The 20,162-nt window shown below is 44.3% G+C and overlaps 1 protein-coding gene across 4 annotated transcripts in view; it reads left to right on the forward strand.

The window, feature by feature from the left end:
- LOC143983109 (uncharacterized) overlaps positions 1 to 20,162 on the forward strand; it is a 175,875-nt gene that overhangs the window by 141,597 nt on the left and 14,116 nt on the right. For 2 of the 4 annotated variants that reach the window (XM_077482399.1, XM_077482397.1), the window contains 9 exons: positions 696 to 763; positions 3,199 to 3,288; positions 3,371 to 3,409; positions 6,034 to 6,123; positions 6,202 to 6,240; positions 9,836 to 9,925; positions 10,012 to 10,050; positions 18,376 to 18,465; positions 18,548 to 18,586. In XM_077482399.1, the coding sequence (XP_077338525.1) occupies positions 696 to 763; positions 3,199 to 3,288; positions 3,371 to 3,409; positions 6,034 to 6,123; positions 6,202 to 6,240; positions 9,836 to 9,925; positions 10,012 to 10,050; positions 18,376 to 18,465; positions 18,548 to 18,586 (584 nt within the window). The remainder of the gene's footprint in view (positions 1 to 695; positions 764 to 3,198; positions 3,289 to 3,370; positions 3,410 to 6,033; positions 6,124 to 6,201; positions 6,241 to 9,835; positions 9,926 to 10,011; positions 10,051 to 18,375; positions 18,466 to 18,547; positions 18,587 to 20,162) is intronic. The other 2 variants (XM_077482400.1, XM_077482401.1) reach the window with 2 other exon arrangements.

Below are 20,162 nucleotides of genomic sequence, written 5' to 3' on the forward strand. Positions count from 1 at the left end.
GCTAAATGGGAAGGTTAAAAAATGAATATGGATGTTGCTAAAGACATCAACTTCACCTATTATCGTATGCAGTCATACACATTTTACTTATTAGAAGTTCCTAGCTATATTTGAATTGCCTGTAAATATACCAATGTGGATTATAAATACCTTTTTTCAACAGCAGTTAGAGCAATTTTGTGCCTTTTATCTGTATCTGTTTGAAACTTGTAGTAGGAGTTTTCATTCTGCTCTGATTGTCCTATTAGAATGCAGGACCCCTGACCCTCTGCCTGGACAGTGCTGATTTGGCCCTGTGCTGATCACATGCACTCTCCCAGGAAAAAAAAACTCCTCTAGCAATACATACCAAACTTAGCATGTGCAGCTTGTCCCCTAGCCTTTGTTCTTTCAGGAGATAGATTGGGGACAATGAAAGACTGGGAGGAACAGATAAGATAAGATCAAACAACTTTTTTATACAATGCAGAGAATCAACCCCCTAGGTTCCACAGTGAGTATAACACGCATGCTTTACTGCATATACAGACTGATTTTACTGTTGTGGGTTTAGTAACACATTTAACCCTCTTTGAAAAATCTGAAACCTTGGAAAAGGGTGCAAGTCTGTTGAAAGAAGACACACGCTTTTGACTGTATTCTAACTTGGCGAAAATGTTGTTTAGTCAGTGAAATCATGTTTTTCTTTTTTTCAGAAAAAACATAAATTACTCATCAGGGCCATCTACAGTCAAATTACCAAATCGGACAGAAAGAGATTTTGGTAAATATGTTTTATGGGATGCCCTGGTATAACTCATATAACACCTGCTCTTTTACAAAGAAGAGCAGTGTTTACATTAATTCTGTGTTAAGAGAATTTGGAATAATGATGTGTTTTAAAATATGAAAAATAAAATCAATTGAATTGAAAATATTCCCAAATATCAGATTTTTTTTTTGTTTTCAGTCCTAACGCCACAGTTGTTTTTTCATGAAGATTAACGATTGAAGGTCCCTTTTAACTCGAAGTAATAGAGACGTCTAGGTGTTTAGGTCTTTGGGACAAGGACTGAAGTGGAATTTTAACCATAATAACTTAATAAAAATAATTTTCTTTAGCAAGGACTTATAAAATGTCAGGAAAGACCTACTAGAACAGCTGAACTTTATTTGAGGTTAATCAGAGGCACTTTAAACAATAGCAGGTGTGTACTGACTCCTATTTAAAGCAGAGTTCCACCCAAAAATAGAACTTCCGCTTTAAGAGAGGTGACCCCCTGAAATGCCACTTTTGGCATGTCATTCTTTGGGGGGGGGAGCCAGTACCTTCTTTTTAGAGGGTCCCAGCTCCCACTTCCTCCCAACGCACCGCACACCCAACGCAGCGCGGCACCGGAAGGGAGATCATCTCTCCCCCTCCCTCTCGGCAATCATCTGGGACATCCCGGATGATTGCCTGGCCAGTCAAGATACGTGGCGTGCACAGTGGGGCACAGCCGGACACCCACAGTGACAATGCCGGTGCCGCAGAGAGGAGGGGAGATGAGCGCAGCTTCGTTCCCCCGCATCGCTGGATCCTGGGACAGGTAAGTGTCGATTGTTAAAAGTCAGCAGCTGCAGTATTTGTAGCTGCTGACGTTTAGTTTTAGTTTTTTTTTTAAAGTGGGAGTCCGCCGGGAGTCCGCGTTTTTTTTTTTTTTAAAGCCAGCAGCTACAAATACTGCAGCTGCTGACTTTTAAAATAGTGACACTTACCCACCCAGCGCGCCCGCGATGTCGGCACCCGAGGCCGATCTCTCGATCGTCTCTCGGGTGCTGCCGCCGCCATCTTGGGTATGGGAATCAGAAAGTGGAGCCTTTCGGCTTCATTTCCCGGTTCCCTACTGCGCATGCGCGAGTCGCGCTGCGCAATAAGGATAGTCCCCGCTGTCTCTGGGATCCGTGTGTTTCCCAGCAGGCAGCGGGGGACTTTCGGAAAGGGGCGTAGATTCTGCGGAAAGGGGCGTGCCTTCTGCAGAATCTACGCTGGAAGTGGATGCAGATACCTGTACTGTACAGGTATCTGCACCCCCCTCCCCACTGAAAGGTGCCAATTGTGGCGCCGGAGGGGGGGAGGATTCCAATGAGCGGAAGGTCCACTTTAGGGTGGACCTCCGCTTTAAGCAGGGCTCTAGTCCTTTAACATGAGTTTGAATGTGATCGCTTAATTCCGAACACAGCTACATCCCCAATTACAAGACGGTGTGCACACTTATGCAACGACATTATTTTATTTTTTTATTTTTACCCCCCCCCCCACAAAAAGATTTTAGTTTGTTTTTCAATTGAGTTGTACAGCTTATGGGTCACATTAAAGGAAGAAAAAGTTCTGAAATGATTCATCTTTGTCTCATTTTTTTACATGACATTTTAACAGGGGTGTGTAGACATTTATATCCACTGTATATAGTGTGGGGCGTTGTCTTAGCCCCTGAGACAAGATTGGCCAAAGGAACCCTGCCTTTGGCCAATCATGGCTCTCACAGCAATCGTGCTGTGCTTGGCCAAAGCATACAGGTCAGGTGCATGCTTTGGCCAATCGGCAGCTGTCAATGCAGTGCATTATGGGGCGCATTGCGGCAGGTGAACTTCCCGCGAGCGTCCCATATGTTCGTTTGTTCTACGAACAAAGGAACACCCGATGTTCGAGACGAACTTACATTCGACTCAAACACGTCTAGGTGTTTAGGTCTTTGGGACAAGGATTGAAGTGGAACTTTACCCATAACATCTTGATAAAACAAATTTTCTTTAGCAAGGAACATTCACATTAATAATTATGCTACCAAAATTAGTGTGTGCTGTAAATTGCCTCCAGCATTGCTCCTGATTCTTCTTGCTGGAGGCTGCCATTTTGCTGAAGCCCAGAGCACCTGAACAGCAGTACATCTTGAGGCTGTTAGCAGATTGGCTTCTACATATTCAGCACAGTGCCTAAAAATAGAGAGCAACTGAGCATGTGCAGAGCAGGGTGAGACAGTGTATCGCTGAGTTGCAAACAGTTTAGACACTTCATTTTAATATTTTACATAGCTATACCTGCAAAAGGCCAGCCTAAAGTGATCTAGCAGGACTTAGTTTTCTGACTAAAGTTCCACTTTTAGTTCATTAAACAGGGTGGGATTTGGTTGTATTTGATCATATATGCTCTAAAGCACACACTTTTATCTTCACCAGCTGTTTCGGAAATTCCCATTACAGTCGTGCCACCCAAAATGTATGCTATGATACAAAAGGGGTCTCCACAGTTGCCTCCACGGGGCTTTTGTAAGTATTAATATATTTGTTTTATTTGGGGTTTGTACAACAGTATCAGTCTGAATATATACTCTGTTTGTGTTTGTTACAGATCCTAAGCATAATGCCAAGGAAGAAAATACAAATTCAGGTATACCTAACCTAATTGACAGATATTCTTATGCATCTTATGATTCTATAGGCAGCATTTCGCAAATTAAAGTGATTGTAAAGGAAGAAGGTTTTTTGTCCTAATGCATTATATGCAGTAAGATAAAAAAAAACTTCTGTGTGCAGCAGCCCCCCTAATACCTACCTGAGGTCCCTCTAGAACCAGCGATGTTGCCGGAGTGTCTTGGCTGCCCAAAACTCCCCCTCCCCATTGACTGACACAGCAGCATGGCGCCATTGGCTCCTGCTGTTAAAGTGATTCAGCCAATGTGGAGAGAAAGGGGGGCGGGGCCGGGCAGCGGCTCCATGTCTGAATGGACACGGGGAGTTATGGCTCGGCTCAGTTGTCCCCATAGCAAGCTACGTGCTGTGGTGGCATCCAACAGGAGGGAGGGGCCAGGAGCACCGAAGAGGGACCCGAGAAGAGGAGGATCTGGGCTGCTCTGTGCAAATCCACTACAACAGAGCAGGTAAGTATAACATTTTTGTTATTTTTAACTAAAAAAACAAGACTTTAGTATCACTTTATTCTGATGCAGCTGCAGCAGGTAAAAAATTCAAAAGGGGAACTGTAGTTTATAATCCATTTTAGATAAAACTGGGTCTACAAAAGCATCCCAGTACATTTCCTTTGATATAAACATCATTTTAAATGTCTATTCATATATTAAAAACCTTGTTTTGTTTACTGCTTGTAGTTATGTATTTATAGGTAATAATGGGTCGATTTTAAAGAGCATGAAATTGAAATATTAGATTTGAACAAATGCTGGCAGTGGGAATCCACTTACCCTCTTTCTTATTATATCGTCGGAGAAATTATGTGCCACAATATTTCCATCAGCTCCCTAGCTCAGCTAACACTTTTCTTATCCATATTGTTGCTCTCGCTGTACAATTTATTAATTAGAAATAGGACCTAGCAGGGGCAGACTGACCACTCATGGGGCCCCCGGGAAATAGGAGATTATGAGGCCCCCGGGCAATAGAAGATTATGGGGCCCCTGGGCAATAGGAGATTATGGGGCCACACAGTATACACACACAGACACACAGTATAGACACAGAATACACATACACACACTGAAAAGGCACTGGAGAGGCGGGGCAGCTATAATCTTGGGATTTTTTAAAAAAACACAGATTTTTACATACTGTCCCTGGTTTTATTGAGGCTGGCAACCCTGATGGGGCCCCCTAGTGGTGGGGGCCCTCGGGCAGTGCCCAAGTGCCCCAATGGTCAGTCTACCCCTGGGACCTTGTAATAAATGCAGAAGGTGGGAGGCCCTGGGAAACAGGCTACCAGGATCTAGACATCAGGTACTTTTGACTCCTCAGTCAAATTTCTCTTCACAAAGTGGTAGAATGCTATAGTTCAGGGATCGCCAAACTGTCAAAACAAAGGGCCAATTTACTGACCTTCAGACTTTATGGGGGCCGGACTGTAGCCAGTGGGAGTAGGAAATACCCCGGCATCAGTCAGTGGGAGTAAACAATACCATATGCTTAAGGGTCAGTGGGAGTAATAAAACAAATTACTTCATTGGTGGAGAATTTCTTCTCCATCTCTGGTGTCAGTGGGAGGAATAGTACGACATTGTTGGTGTCAGTGGGAGAAATAGTACCCCCAGGACCAGATTTGGAGACCCCTGATATAGTTCATTAAATTATTTATCACAATAAATCAATATAACCCAACAGGTGTGCCTAGTATAAAAAAAAAAAATATATATTCCCCTTGGGATTGGACTTTGAAAGCACTTGAACTCATATAACAATAGTAGAGTAGAACATTAATTTATTCATAGAACATGATTAAAAATAGTAACATGGAATATACATAACAAAAAGAAACTAAAAATACACCAGCTGCAACATTCTTGACAACACAGAAGAGATATCCTTCACCCGATGCATTTCAGAGTCTGTTTTATCTCCTTCTTCAGGGGTAGGGAAGATATCAGTTTGAGTCACTTCAGTCATGTATAAACAGTCAAAGGAACACCCGATGTTCGAGTCAAACTTACATTCGACTCAAACATCGGGACCATCCCTATCCTAGTATTATAAAGCCATTTAGAAGGTCCCTTTTACCTTGAGGTAATAGAGACGTCTAGGTGTTTAGGTCTTTGGGACAAGGATTGAAGTGGAACTTTACCTGTAACCACTTGATAAAAATAATTTTCTTTAGCAAGGAACATTCACATTAATAATTATGCTACCAAAATTAGTTTGTGCTGTAAATTGCCTCCAGCATTGCTCCTGTTTCTTCTTGCTGGAGGCTGCCATTTTGCTGAAGCCCAGAGCACCTAAACAGCAGTACATCTTGAGGCTGCAGATTGGTTTCTACATATTCAGCACAGTGCCTAAAAATAGAGAGCAACTGAGCATGTGCAGAGCAGGGTGAGATGGTGCATCGCTGAGTTGTAAACAGTATGGACACTTATTTTAATATTTTACATAGCTGTACCTGCAAAAGGCCAGCCTGAAATGATCTAGCAGGACTTTTCTGACTAAAGTTACACTTGAAGTTCATTAAACAGGGTGAGATTTGGTTGTATTTGATCATATATGCTCTAAAGCACACACTTTTATCTTCACCAGCTGTTTCGGAAATTCCCATTACAGTCGTGCCACCCAAAATGTATGCTATGATACAAAAGGGGTCTCCACAGTTGCCTCCACGGGGCTTATGTAAGTATTAATATATTTCTTTTATTTTGGGTTTGTACAACTGTATCAGTCTGAATATATACTTTGTGTTTGTTACAGATCTTAAGCATAATGCGAAGGAAGAAAATACAAATTCAGGTATACCTAACCCAAATAACAGATATTCTTATGCATCTTATGATTCTGTATGCAGCATTTCACAAATTAAAGTGATTGTAAAGGGAGAAGGTTTTTTGTCCTAATGCATTCTATGCAAATGTGAGAGAACCACCGCTCCAGGTAAGTCCACAAATCCAAGAAAACAGCCCCTCCAGGAATGGAGAAACCCAGGTGCAGGCACGGCATATACTTGTTGCAAATAATTGAAGAACTCTGGACGGCCGCACTCCAAGATAAATTCAAATGCCTTTTGTTCGTGAAGCAGAATCACACAAAAGTGGGTCACAGCAAAGCACAATTACTAACGCGTTTCACACTACCAAGAGTGCTTTCTCATAGCTCATTCCATGCAGTAAGATAAAAAACCTTTTGTCTGCAGCAGCCCCCCTCACCCCCCCCCCCCAATAACTACCGGAGGTGCCTCTAGATCCAGCGATGTTGCAGGAGTGTCTCGGCTGCCCAGGACTCCCCCTGGGCAGTATCAGTCTGAATATATACTTTGTTTGTGTTTGTGACAGATCTTAAGCATAATGGCAAGGAAGAAAATACAAATTCAGGTATACCTAACCCAAAAAACAGATATTCCTATGCATCTTATGATTCTGTAGGCAGCATTTCACAAATTAAAGTGATTGTAAAGGGAGAAGGTTTTTTGTCCTAATGCATTCTATGCAGTAAGATAAAAAAACCTTCTGTGTGCAGCAGCCCCCCTCACCCCCCTAATAACTTCCGGAGGTCCCTCTAGATCCAGCGATGTTGCAGGAGTGTCTCGGCTGCCCGGGACTTCCTATCCCCATTGAATGAGACAGCAGCATGGCCCCATTGGCTCCTGCTATCAAAGTGATTCAGCCAATGTGGAGAGAAAGGGGACGGGGCCGAGGCAGCGGCTCCATGTCTGAATGGACACAGGGAGTTGTGGCTCGGCTCAGTTGTCCCCATAGCAAGCTACTTGCTGTGGTGGCACCCAACAAGAGGGAGGGACCAGGAGCACCGAAGAGGGACCCAAGAAGAGGAGGATCTGGGCTGCTCTGTGCAAATCCACTACAACAGAGCAGGTAAGTATAACATGTTTGTTATTTAAAAAAAATAAGACTTTAGTAGCACTTTATTCTGATGCAGCTGCAGCAGGTAAAAAATTCAAAAGGGGAGCTGTAGTTTATAATGCATTTTAGATAAAACAGGGTATCCATAACAGGCAGGAAACAAACATTTTCAGAAGAGGTCTACAAAACCATCCCAGTACATTTCCCTTGATATAAACATAATTTTAAATGTCTATTAATATATTAAAAACCTTGTTTTGTGTACTGCTTGTAGTTATGTATTTATAGGTAATAATGGGTTGATTTTAAAGAGCATAAAATTGAAATATTAGATTTGAACAAATGCTGGCAGCCTGAATCCTACTTACCCTCTATCTTATATATCATCTGAGAAATTATGTGCCACAATATTTCCATCAGCTCCCTAGCTCAGCTTACACTTTTCTTATCCATATTGTTGCTCTCGCTGTTGAATTTATTAAAGCAGTTGTAAACCTGCTGATGTGTTTTTTTTTTTTACTCACCTGCAAAGGAAAAGGCATAATGAGCTAGTATGCGCCGCATACTAGCTCATTATGAAATACTTACCTTAGAACGAGGCCCAGACATCTGTCTCGATCCACGCCGAGGGAGCTGACATGTTCCCTCTGCGTTTCTTCCAGGTATCGCGGCTCCGGCACTGTGAGTTGCCAGAGCCGCGATATCGTCACTCCCGCGCATGCACACGGGAGATTTCTTCCCGGCAGGGTCCGGCGCCTGCCGGACTTTCAGCTGAGAATCCCCTGTGCGCATGCGCCGCTTCAGTCAGCGGTGCATTGCGAGGGGAATATCTCCTAAACCGTACAGGTTTAGGAGATTTTTTTTTACCTACAGGTAAGCCTTATTATAGGCTTCGTGTAGGTAAAAGTCCCAAAAATGACTATACAACAACTTTAATTAGAAATAGGACCTCATAATAAATGCAGAAGGTGGGAGGCCCTGGGAAACAGGCTACCAGGATCTAGACATCAGGTACTTTCGACTCCTCAGTCAAATTTCTCTTCACAAAGTGGTAGAATGCTATAGTTCAGGGATCGCCAAACTGTCAAAACAAAGGGCCAATTTACTGACCTTCAGACTTTATGGGGGCCGGACTGTAGCCAGTGGGAGTAGGAAATTCCCCGGCATCAGTCAGTGGGAGTAAACAATACCATAGGCTTAAGGGTCAGTGGGAGTAATCAAATAAATTACTTCATTGGTGAAGAATTTGTTCTCCATCTCTGGTGTCAGTGGGAGGAGTAGTACCACATTGTTGGTGTCAGTGGGAGAAATAGTACCCCCAGGGCCAGATTTGGAGACCCCTGATATAGTTGAATGAATGAATGAATGAAATACTTGTATAGCGCACAATGCGAACTGAATTGCCTCTAGGCCTCTAGTTCATTAAATTATTTATCACAATAAATCAATATAACCCAACAGGTTATCGTGAGAAGGGACGGAAGCAAACAAAAAGTACTCTATCCACATCAGTGTATAGCTTAGTAGATAAGAGGATTATTACTTGTTTTAGGACAATGGACAGAGACCTGCAAATCACACTTTTATGCCCCAACATCCAAATACACATCCAGAATCATTGTTATATAGTGCAAACATAGCCTAGTATATAAAAAAAATAAAAAATTCCCCTTGGGATTGGACTTTGAAAGCACTTGAACTCATATAACAATAGTAGAGTAGAACATTAATTTATTCATAGCACATGATTAAAAATAGTAACATGGAATATACATAACAAAAATCAATTAAAAATACACCAGCTGTAACATAATTGACATTACAGAAGAGATATCCTTCACCCGATGCATTTCAGAGTCTGTTTTATCTCCTTCTTCAGGGATAGGGAAGATAGTTTGAGTCACTTCAGTCATGTAAAAAACAGTCGAAGGAACACCCGATGTTCGAGTCGAACTTACATTCGACTCAAACATCGGGACCATCCCTAGCCTAGTATTATAAAGCCATTTAGAAGGTCCCTTTTACCTTGAGGTAATAGAGACGTCTAGGTGTTTAGGTCTTTGGGACAAGGATTTAAGTGGAACTTTACCCATAACAACTTGATAAAAATAACTTTCTTTAGCAAGGAACATTCACATAATAATTATGCTACCAAAATGAGCGTGTGCTGTAAATTGCCTCCTATTTCTTCTTGCTGGAGGCTGCCATTTTGCTGAAGAGCACCTGAACAGCTGTAAATCTTGAGGCTGTTAGCAGATTGGCTTCTACATATTCAGCACAGTGCCTAGAAATAGAGAGCAACTGAGCATGTGCAGAGCAGGGTGAGATGGTGTATTGCTGAATTGTAAACAGTATGGACACTTATTTTTATTATTTTACATAGCTATGCCTGCAAAAGCGGCCAGCCTGAAGTCATCTAGCAGGACTTTTTTTCTTCACATTAAAGTTCCACTTTTAGTTCATTAAACAGGGTGGGATTTAGTTGTATTTGATCATATATGCTCTAAAGCACACACTTTTATCTTCACCAGCTGTTTCTCTAATTGACATTACAGTCTTACCACCCAAAATGTATGCTATGATACAAAAGGGATCTCCACAGTTGCCTCCACGGGGCTTTTGTAAGTATTAATATATTTGTTTTATTTGGGGTTTGTACAACAGTATCAGTCTGAATATATAATTTGTTTATGTTTGTTTGTTACAGATCCTAAGCATAATGCCAATGCAGAAAATACAAATTCAGGTATACCTAACCCAAATGACAGATATTCCTATGTATCTTATTATTCTATAGGCAGAATTTCACAAATTAAAGTGACTGTAACGGGAGAAGGTTTTTTATCTTAATGCATTCTATGTATTAAGATAAAAAACCTTCTGTGTGTAGCAGCCTCCCTCACCCCGTTAATACCTACCTGAGGTCCCTCTAGATCCAGCGACGTTGCCGGAGTGTCTCGGCTGCCCGGGACTCCCCCTCCCCATTGTCTGAGACAGCAGTATGGCACCATTGGCTCACGCTGCTGTCAATCAGTCAGACAATGAGGAGAGAAAGGGGGCAGGGCCGGGCCGCAGCTTCATGTCTGAATGCATACAGGGAGTTGTAGCTCGGCTCGGGTGCCCTATAGCAAGCTACTTGCTGTGGGGGCACTCAAAAGGAGGGAGGGGCCAGCAGAGCCAAAGAGGGACCTGAGAAGAGGAGGATCTGGGGTGCTAAGAGGATTATTACTTGTTTTAGGACAATGGGCAGAGACCTGCAAATCAATCTTTCTCTTTCATTCATTGACGGACACAGCTCCTTTAATTCTTGACCTAAGGGCTATCACGCCACTTCAGGAGAGGACTAGGCAGAACATGCAACACATGTAAATACAGCAAGACTGCACAGCACCGCCCAGGAGACCCATCTTACTGCAGCTCAGTTTTTTTCTGCCTAGTGTAGGAGAAGGGCCTGGCTACCTGAGGGGACCATTGGTCTTGGGATTTTTTTCATTTTTTTCTATAATTTTTGATCCTATGATCTACTATCAACAACCGGCTGGGTGACAGGCTGAATATTCTTGATCCTTGTAGTCTCCCCAGCCTGGCCATCAAGTCTAAGCAAACCCTAGCTACACACTGGGTCAGCCACGCCATGCCCCTTCTGCTCCAGGGGTGGCTGGTGATCTATATGCTCTGGGGCACACATATGACCGGGCTACTGCTGTCCGTGTCACAGTGTGCCGTGGCCAGCAGCCATCCCATACTGCTTGGCAGGATAGAGCAGCTGGGCATTCCCTGAGAGGTCGACTAGGGGGTCTCTCACGCTCCCTTTCCTCTCTCCCTATCCCTCATTCCCTCCTCCCCCTGCTGGGGCCGATGTGTGACTGGGCAGTGAGGTGCGGTGTATGTACCCAGGCCGGGGGTCGTCCGGTGGGGGGGCTCCAAGCTTTGGCAGGGCTGCGCTGGCTGTTAGGGTCCGTTTTTGTTTTTACTGCACTGTGAGGTGCCTGAGAAAATTTACTTCAGGAGAGGCCGCCACCATTTTGCTGAGGCGCGGCCATTTTCCTGTAGTCTTATGCAGTGTATGGCTGTTGGCCATTTTCTAGAAGGTTTGGCTGCCATTTTCTTGGTGATTTTTGTACTAAGGATGGCTGGCAGCAATTTCCTTGTAGCCTCAGCACGTTTTTACCTCTAGTGCTGGGTCTGTGTACCTCAGAACAGCGCGGTTTTCATTATGAGCACTTTGTGACGTAAACAGGGCAGCGCGGTCAGTGCAACACTTGGTCAGGGTGGTGAGTCCTGTGGAGGGGCCACCTCAGTCTGTGAGCAGCTAGGGGGGTGGGATTTGTGTACCTTTCCTTAAGTCCCTAATTTTTGGCAGGCGAGTGAGGGTCAGCATGGCGTCAGATGCTGGCGCTTCTTCCCCAGACATCCCTGCTATTGCAACTGGCTCACCTGCAAAAAATATGGTGTCTATGGACGCTTTGTCGGCGGACCTGGAGACCTTTGTTGCCAGGGTGGAAGCGGCGTGCGGGTGCAAGGGGAGTAAAAAATGCCCCCTGCCCCCCCATCTTCTGGGGAGAGCTCTGATTCATACTCGGGTCCGGCTGTGACTGGTGGCCCCTGTTCTGACGTGTCAGAGGATTTGGACCAGGACCGTTCGGACAGTGAGTGACTCTGTGTCCGGGTTAGTGCAGGAAAAAGTGCTAGTAGGCGCACTTATCACTGAGGTGCAGGATACCCTGAAAATACAGGATGCAGCAGGAACCTCTGCTGAGGTGACAGTCCCTTTTGGGTCCCACAAACCAGCCCCCTCGCCTAAGGTATTTCCATATTGGACTTATTTTGATATGCTCATCTACAAGGAACAGGGAAGTCCGCAGCGGGCCTTTTCAGTCCCATTAAGAATGTTGGTACGTTACCCCTTTGAGGAGAGCCTCCTGAAAAAATGGACGTCTCCTCCGGTCGTTGACCCCCCCCCCCCCCCGGTATCCAGGTTAAATAAAGTAACCACGATTCTGGTAGAAGGGACTCCTGCCTTCAAGAATCCTGCCGACGGGGGTGGGCTAAGCAGTGGCCCAGTCCATGTTTACGGTAGTGGGGTCAGTGTTATGTGCTGGCCACGGCCTTGGTGTCACAGATGCTTACTGAATGTGCAAAGTTGTTACACCATGAATTGGAGAAGCAACAGTCTCCCCCAGTCTGTGTAGAGCTGGCAGACCAGTTAGTGCATGGCCTTGAGTATGTCTGTGATGCGGCCCTGGATTCGGTCACCCTGCTCTCTAGAGCATCAGTATCAGCAGTGGTGCTACGGTGCCTGATTTGGCTGAAATGCTGGTCTGTGGACCAGGCATTTAAAAAAAAACTCTGGCGGATTTTCCCTTCCAAGGTGAGAGGCTTTTTGGAGCATCGCTGGATGACATTATTAAAAATGTTACCTGTGGGAAGAGCACATTGCTCCCACAGTCCAGGAAGGGTAAGTGCCCTCTTTTTCCACTCAGAAACAGCTTTTTTGTCCGCCCGGGTCAGCAGGTAAGTGTTCCCAGTCCGACAAGGCGCCTGCTGAAGGACAAAAGCGTCCCTGGCTTCGCAAGCCAAACAAGTCTGCAAACAAAAATGTTACCGCATGAAGGTTTGCCCCGCCCAACTCTCGGGTGGGGGGTCACCTTCGGTAGTTGGCAGCCCGGTTGACCTCTCTATTGTCCGACCAGTGGGTTTGCGAACTTGTTTATTTGGGATACAAGATAGTTTCTTTCTTGTCCACCAAACAGATTTTTTTCCCTCCAACCTACCTCTACTTTCAGCTTGTCGGGAAGCCCTGTTCGGGGCAGTATGGGACCTGCTACTGCATGAAGTGATAGTACATGTACGAACACTGGAAAGGTTTCAGGGATTTACTCCAATCTATTTGTAGTCCCCAAAAAGCAATGGGTATGTCCAATCCTGGTTGTGAAGGCCATCAACAGCTTTATGAAAGTGCAAAGGTTCAGGATGAAATCAGAGAAAAAAAGAGAACTGCGCTAACCTCAAATGCCCAAAGTGAATGGGGTATGTGTGTGTGCCAAACCCACGATATGAGTCTTAGTGTCTTATTGTCTCCAAGACCACCTCAAAAATATAATGCATACTATTATATGTACAAATAAATGAAATTAAATACAAAAATAGGACACAAATACGTGTCAATAATGTGAATTACCCAAACGCAATACAGATTGTGTAAATCTCTGTGCATATACCCCTAAAATGAAAAAATTATTTGGTTTCCAATTTTTTACATGAAATAAATTGTCAAAAATATGTATTCTGAGACACTCTATATACTGTCCATATAGTTGTAAACCAAAATATTATAAAATGTCCATATGGTAAATAACACCGGTGAAGAAAAACTTCATGTAAAAGCTGGATTAGAAGTGCACAAATTAAAAATCTTCTCCAGAAATATAATGTGCTTTTCCCATCACCGAATGAATGAATTGGCTCCTTACCAGATCCAAGCGACCCCCCGTTACAGAGGGTCACCACAGGCAAAAAGCAAACAAAGGATATCCGGGTAACGGTTCCTCCTCAGATGATCCCGAATCCTTCACGTAATAGGGCTGTGGCTGTTGCTCCAAATGTCACTCCCAACTCAACGTGGTATCACATAGGGAAAAACATAGGCTCCAGATAGTGTAAAACCAATGATTTTAATTTGCAAAAAACGAACGTATACACTTACATAAAAGATTTTAAAAACAGGTTCAAAACAGAGGCGTGCACCGGCCGGACACACGCCAACGCAGAGACCAACCCGTCCTTCCTGGTCTGAAAAGAACGAACACGACTGGGGTGACGTCGACACGTTCGCACCGCCCTACGCGTTTCGTAATAATTTACGTCGTCCAGGGGCCCCTGGACGACGTAAATTATTACGAAACGCGTAGGGCGGTGCGAACGTGTCGACGTCACCCCAGTCGTGTTCGTTCTTTTCAGACCAGGAAGGACGGGTTGGTCTCTGCGTTGGCGTGTGTCCGGCCGGTGCACGCCTCTGTTTTGAACCTGTTTTTAAAGTCTTTTATGTAAGTGTATACGTTCGTTTTTTGCAAATTAAAATCATTGGTTTTACACTATCTGGAGCCTATGTTTTTCCCTATGTGATACCACGTTGAGTTGGGAGTGACATTTGGAGCAACAGCCACAGCCCTATTACGTGAAGGATTCGGGATCATCTGAGGAGGAACCGTTACCCGGATATCCTTTGTTTGCTTTTTGCCTGTGGTGACCCTCTGTAACGGGGGGTCGCTTGGATCTGGTAAGGAGCCAATTCATTCATTCGGTGATGGGAAAAGCACATTATATTTCTGGAGAAGATTTTTAATTTGTGCACTTCTAATCCAGCTTTTACATGAAGTTTTCCTTCACCGGTGTTATTTACCATATGGACATTTTATAATATTTTGGTTTACAACTATATGGACAGTATATAGAGTGTCTCAGAATACATATTTTTGACAATTTATTTCATGTAAAAAATTGGAAACCAAATAATTTTTTCATTTTAGGGGTATATGCACAGAGATTTACACAATCTGTATTGCGTTTGGGTAATTCACATTATTGACACGTATTTGTGTCCTATTTTTGTATTTAATTTCATTTATTTGTACATATAATAGTATGCATTATATTTTTGAGGTGGTCTTGGAGACAATAAGACACTAAGACTCATATCGTGGGTTTGGCACACACACATACCCCATTCACTTTGGGCATTTGAGGTTAGCGCAGTTCTCTTTTTTTCTCTTTTTGTTTAGTGTATTTTTGGTGTACATTTGAATTGCTGCTTCCGACCAATATCATTCTTATTCCGTAGCGCAGTTTCTTCCTCTTTGCTTTTTTCAGGATGGAATCAGTTTGCTCTGTGGTCACTGCACTCCATCAGGAGGACTTCCTGGTGCCCCTAGATATCCAGGACACGTATTTACATGTACTCATATGCCTCAGGCATCAGAGGTTTCTGCGATTTGCAGTAGGGGAAGAGCACTATCAGTTTGTGGCCCTCCCTTTTGGCCTGGCGCCAAAGTGTTAGCTCCAAATCTGGCGCTGTTACACATCCTCCAGTGTGCAGAGCGACACGTACCGGCCCTGTCAGCCATATATATCCTGGGCGTAGAAAACTGGCAGGTGGACTACCTAGGTCGTCAGATGCTGGACCCAGGAGAATGGTCGTTGCATCTAGAGGTATTCAGGCTCCTTTTCCTAAGGTGGGGCACACCAGATGTAGACCTCTTGGCCTCTCAGCTCAATTGGAAGGTGCAGAGGTTTGTGTCCAGGACAAGAGACCCCCGGGGCGGACAGGTCAGACACCCATGGGGCATTATTGGCTGATTTATACCTTACCCCCACTCAAGCTTCTACCACATTTGCTGTGCAGAGTGGAGGCCGAGTGGATTCCAGTAATTCTGACTGCCCCAGATTGGCCTCGGCGTCCTTGGTACACAGACCTAGTACGACTGGTGGTGGATGTTCCTTGGCGGCTACCGCTGCGAGAGGACCTTCTAGCGCAAGGCCTGATACTTCGTCCTGCTTTACCGTCACTGGTTTTAACGGCATTGCAGCTGAAAACCAGGTGCTAAAGGACCAAGGTCTGTCAGTACTATGCCGAGGGCATGGAAGTCTTCTTCTCAGAAGATTTACCATCGTACATGGAAGGCTTACATCTCCATGTGTGAGGAGATGGGGTGGCATCTGTGCACTTATTAATTTCCAGTATCCTGCTGTTTTTGCAGCGAGGAGTGGATCAGAAACTTGCCTTAAAGCGGGGTTCCACCCTAAAGTGGAACTTCCGCTCAGCAGAACCCTCCCCCCCTCCGGTGTCACAATTGGCACCTTTCAGGGGGGAGGGGGTGCAGATACCTGTCTAAGACAGGTATTTGCACCCACTTCTGGGCATAAACTCCCACGGGAGTCTATGCCTCTTCCTGTCCAGGCGTGCTGTCTGCTGAGACACACACGGTTGCCAGAGACAGCGTGGACCATTCCTATTGCGCTGCGCGACTTGCGCATGCGCAGTAGGGAACCGGGAAGTGAAGCCGCAACGCTTCACTTCCTGATTCCCTCACCTAGAATGGCGCGTGGCAGCAGCCGAGAGCCAAGCGATCGATCGGCCTCAGCTGCCGACAACGCTGGACCCTGGGACAGGTGAGTGTCCATTTATTAAAAGTCAGCAGCTGTAGTATTTATAGCTGCTAACTTTTAATAATTTTTTTTCCAGTGAAATCCCTCTTTAAGCACCATCAAGGGACAGATATCAGCCCTGGCTGTCTTTTTTTCACGGCTCACTCACTGGTGAGTACCCTTGTACAAGGGGTTCGGCATATAGTCCCTCCGGTTCGACCACCCCTATTTACATGAGATCTGAATCTGGTGCTATTGGCGCTTCAGAAACCGCCGCTTGAGAAGATTCCCTTGTTAACACTCTCTCAGAAAGTAGTTTTTCTAGTGGCTATTACATCTGCCAGGAGGTTTTCTGAGTTGGTGGCCTTGTCATGCAAGTCTCCTTACCTGGTCATCCACAAGCATAAGGCGGTGCTATGTCCGCAGCCCTCTTTCCTTCCAAAGGTGGTTTCACCTTTCCATTCCATCTAAATGAGGACATTGTGTTACCTTCCTTATGTCCTAAGCTGACACACCCAAAAGAGGTTGCCTTACATTCCCTGGACGTGGTCCAGGCTTTATGGGTATATCTGTCTGCTACAGCTCCCTTCCGGAAGTCAGACTCTGTTTGCTTCGGTGGATGGTCCGAAAAAAGATCTGGCGTTCTCATCGTCCACCATTTCTCGGTGGATAAGACAGATCATGGTTCAGGCCTATGCCTTAAAGGGGCGGGTGCCCCTTTTTCCTGTCACTACTCATTCCACCAGAGCAGTTGGGACCTCCTGGGCTTTCTGACATCAAGCGTCTGTCTCCCAGGTGTGTAAGGCGGTGACTTGGTCTTCTGTTCACACTTTCACTAAATTCTACAAAGTTGACGTTAGCGCATCTTCGGATGCTTGCTTTGGCCGCAAGGTTTTGCAGGCAGCTGTGTAAGGTTGCAATTACACTTTAGTTAAGTTACTAGTTTGTTGTAAACACATCTTTTGATGCACAAGTTGGCCGCCGTTTTTGATGGTGGCCGTTTAAGATGGCGACTCCTCTGTTGAGGTGAACCCTTTGTTGTGGGTGAAGTTATGTTTTGCTGTTTCCACCCCTCATTTTTTGACACTGCTTGGGGACGTCCCTAAGGTCAAGAATTAAAGGAGCTGTGTCCGTCAATGAATGAAAGAGAAAATGGGATTTTTGTACTCACTGTAAAATCCTTTTCTCTGAAGTTCTTTGACGGACACAGCACTCACCCCTCCTATTTATGTTTGTACTGCTTTTTGACAAACTGAGCTTCAGGAAGCAGGGTGAGGGGTTATAGCCAGAGGGACCTCCCCCTGGGTGGTGCCGTGCAGTCTTGCTGTTTTTACATGTGTTATATGTTCTGCCTAGTCCTCTCCTGAAGTGGCGTGGAAACCCTAAGGTCAAGAATTAAAGGAGCTGTGTCCGTCAATGAACTTCAGAGAAAGGATTTAAAGGAGCTGTGTCCGTCAATGAACTTCAGAGAAAGGATTTCACGGTGAGTACAAAAATCCCATTTATATGCCCCAAAATCCAAATGCACACCCAGAGTGTGCTGTAAATTGCCTCTAGCATTCCTCCTGTTTCTTCTTGCTGGAGGCTGCCATTTTGCTGAAGCCCAGAGTACCTGAACAGAAGTAAATCTTTAGGCTGCCAGCAGATCAGCCTCTACAAATTTGCTACAGTGCCTAAAAATAGAGAGCAACTGAGCATGTGCAGAGCAGGGTGAGACAGTGTATTGCTGAATTTTAAAAAGTATAGGCACTTATTGTCAATGTTTTACATAGCTATACCTGAAAAAGGGGACAGTCTGAAGTGATCTAGCAGGACTTCATTTTCTGACTAAAGTTCTACATTAAGTTCATTAAACATGGTGGGATTTGGTTGTATTTGATCATCTACGGGTTCATTGCTCTAAAGCACACACTTTTATCTTCACCAGCTGTTTCTGAAATTCCCATTAAAGTCTTTCCACCCAAAATGTATGCTATGATACAAAAAGGGTCTCCACAGTTGCCTCCACGGGGCTTTTGTAAGTATCAATATATTTTTTTTTTGGGGGGTTTGTACAACAGTATCAATCTGAATATATACTTTCTTTGTGTTTGTTACAGATCCTAACCATAATGCCAAGGAAGAAAATACAAATAAAGGTATACCTAACCCAAATAACAGATACTCCCATGCCTCTCATGATTCTATAGTCAGCATTTCAAATTAACTATTCTGATGCAGCTGCAGCAGGAAATAAATTCAAAAGGGGAACTGCAGTTTTTAATGCATTTTAGATAAAACTGTATATGCAAAACAGGCAGGAAACTAGCATTTTCAGAATAAGTCCAATCAAAACCATCCCAGTACATTTCCCTTGATATAAACATAATTTTGAAATGTCTGTTAATATATTAAAAACCTTGTTTTGTGTACTGCTTGTAGTTTTGTATGTATAGGTAATAACGTGTTGATTTTAAAGAGCGTAAAATTGAAATATTAGATTTGAACAAATGCTGGCAGTGCAAATCCTACTTACCGTACCCTCTATCTTATTATATTTAAGAAATTAGGTGCCACAACCTTTCCATCAGCTCCCTAGCTCAGCTTTCACTTTTCTTATCCATATTGTTGCAGTTACTGTAGTGAACAGGGTCCTTGTAATAAATGCAGAAGGTGAGAGGACCTGTGAAACCAGGATCTAGACATCAGTTGCTATTTAGTAGGTGATTCAGCTTCCAAACCTCTTTAGACTCCTCAGTCAAATGTTTTTTCATAAAGTGGTAGAATCCAATAGTTCAGGGATCTCCAAACTTTCAAAACATAGGGCCAATTTACTGACCTTCAGACTTTATGGGGGCTGCACTGTAGCCAATGGGCGTAGGAAATGCCCCAGCATTGGTTGGTGGGAATAAACAATGCCCTAGGCTTGGTGGTTGTTGGTCATAGGTGTCAGTAGGAGAATTTGTTCTCCATCTCTGGTGTCAGTGGGAAAAATAGTACCCAAAGAGCCAGATAAAGGCGGGCTGTAGTTTGAAGACCCCTGATATAGTTCATTAAATTATATAACACAATAAATCAGTAGACCCCACAAGTAATTGTGAGAAGGGAGGGAACCAAACAAAAAGCACTCTATCCACATCAGTGTATGGCATAGTAGATAAGAGGATTATTACTTGTTTCAGGACAATGGACAGAGACCTTCAAGTCACTCTTTTATGCCCCAACATCCAAATGCATATCCAGAACCATTGTTGTATAGTGCAAACATAGCCTAATATTATAAAGCCATTTAGACCCCTTTCACACTGACAGTTTTCAGGTGTTTTAGCGCTAACAATAATGCCTGAAAACTGCCTTTCATGCCTCCCCAGTGTGGAAGCCCGAGTGGTGGGTGGTGCACTTGCAGGACAGGAAAAAAAAGTCCTGCAAGCAGCATCTTTTGGGAGGTGTAGGATCACTTTACTGCCCCTGGCCATTGGAATGAATGGGCAGCGCTTCCGAAGCCCTTGAAAAGCGTGCTGGAAGCGCCGCAACACGGGTGCATTTAACCTCTTCTTGGGGGTTCAAAATGACCCATTAGCGGCCTAAAAGTGGCGCTTAAACAGTGGTAACGGCCCTGCCACCCCAGTGTGAGAGCAGCCTTATTGTAAATTGCATACAGCTGTGTTTCAGGCCTTGAGGAAGGCAAAAAACAGTTTCCGCATTGTAAGCTTTCGTTGTAAAATGCCTTCAGTA

The sequence above is a fragment of the Lithobates pipiens genome, unplaced genomic scaffold, assembly GCF_037356315.1.
Source record: "Lithobates pipiens isolate NorthernLeopardFrog02 unplaced genomic scaffold, aLitPip1_a1.2 Scaffold_16, whole genome shotgun sequence".
Lineage (NCBI taxonomy): Eukaryota > Metazoa > Chordata > Amphibia > Anura > Ranidae > Lithobates > Lithobates pipiens.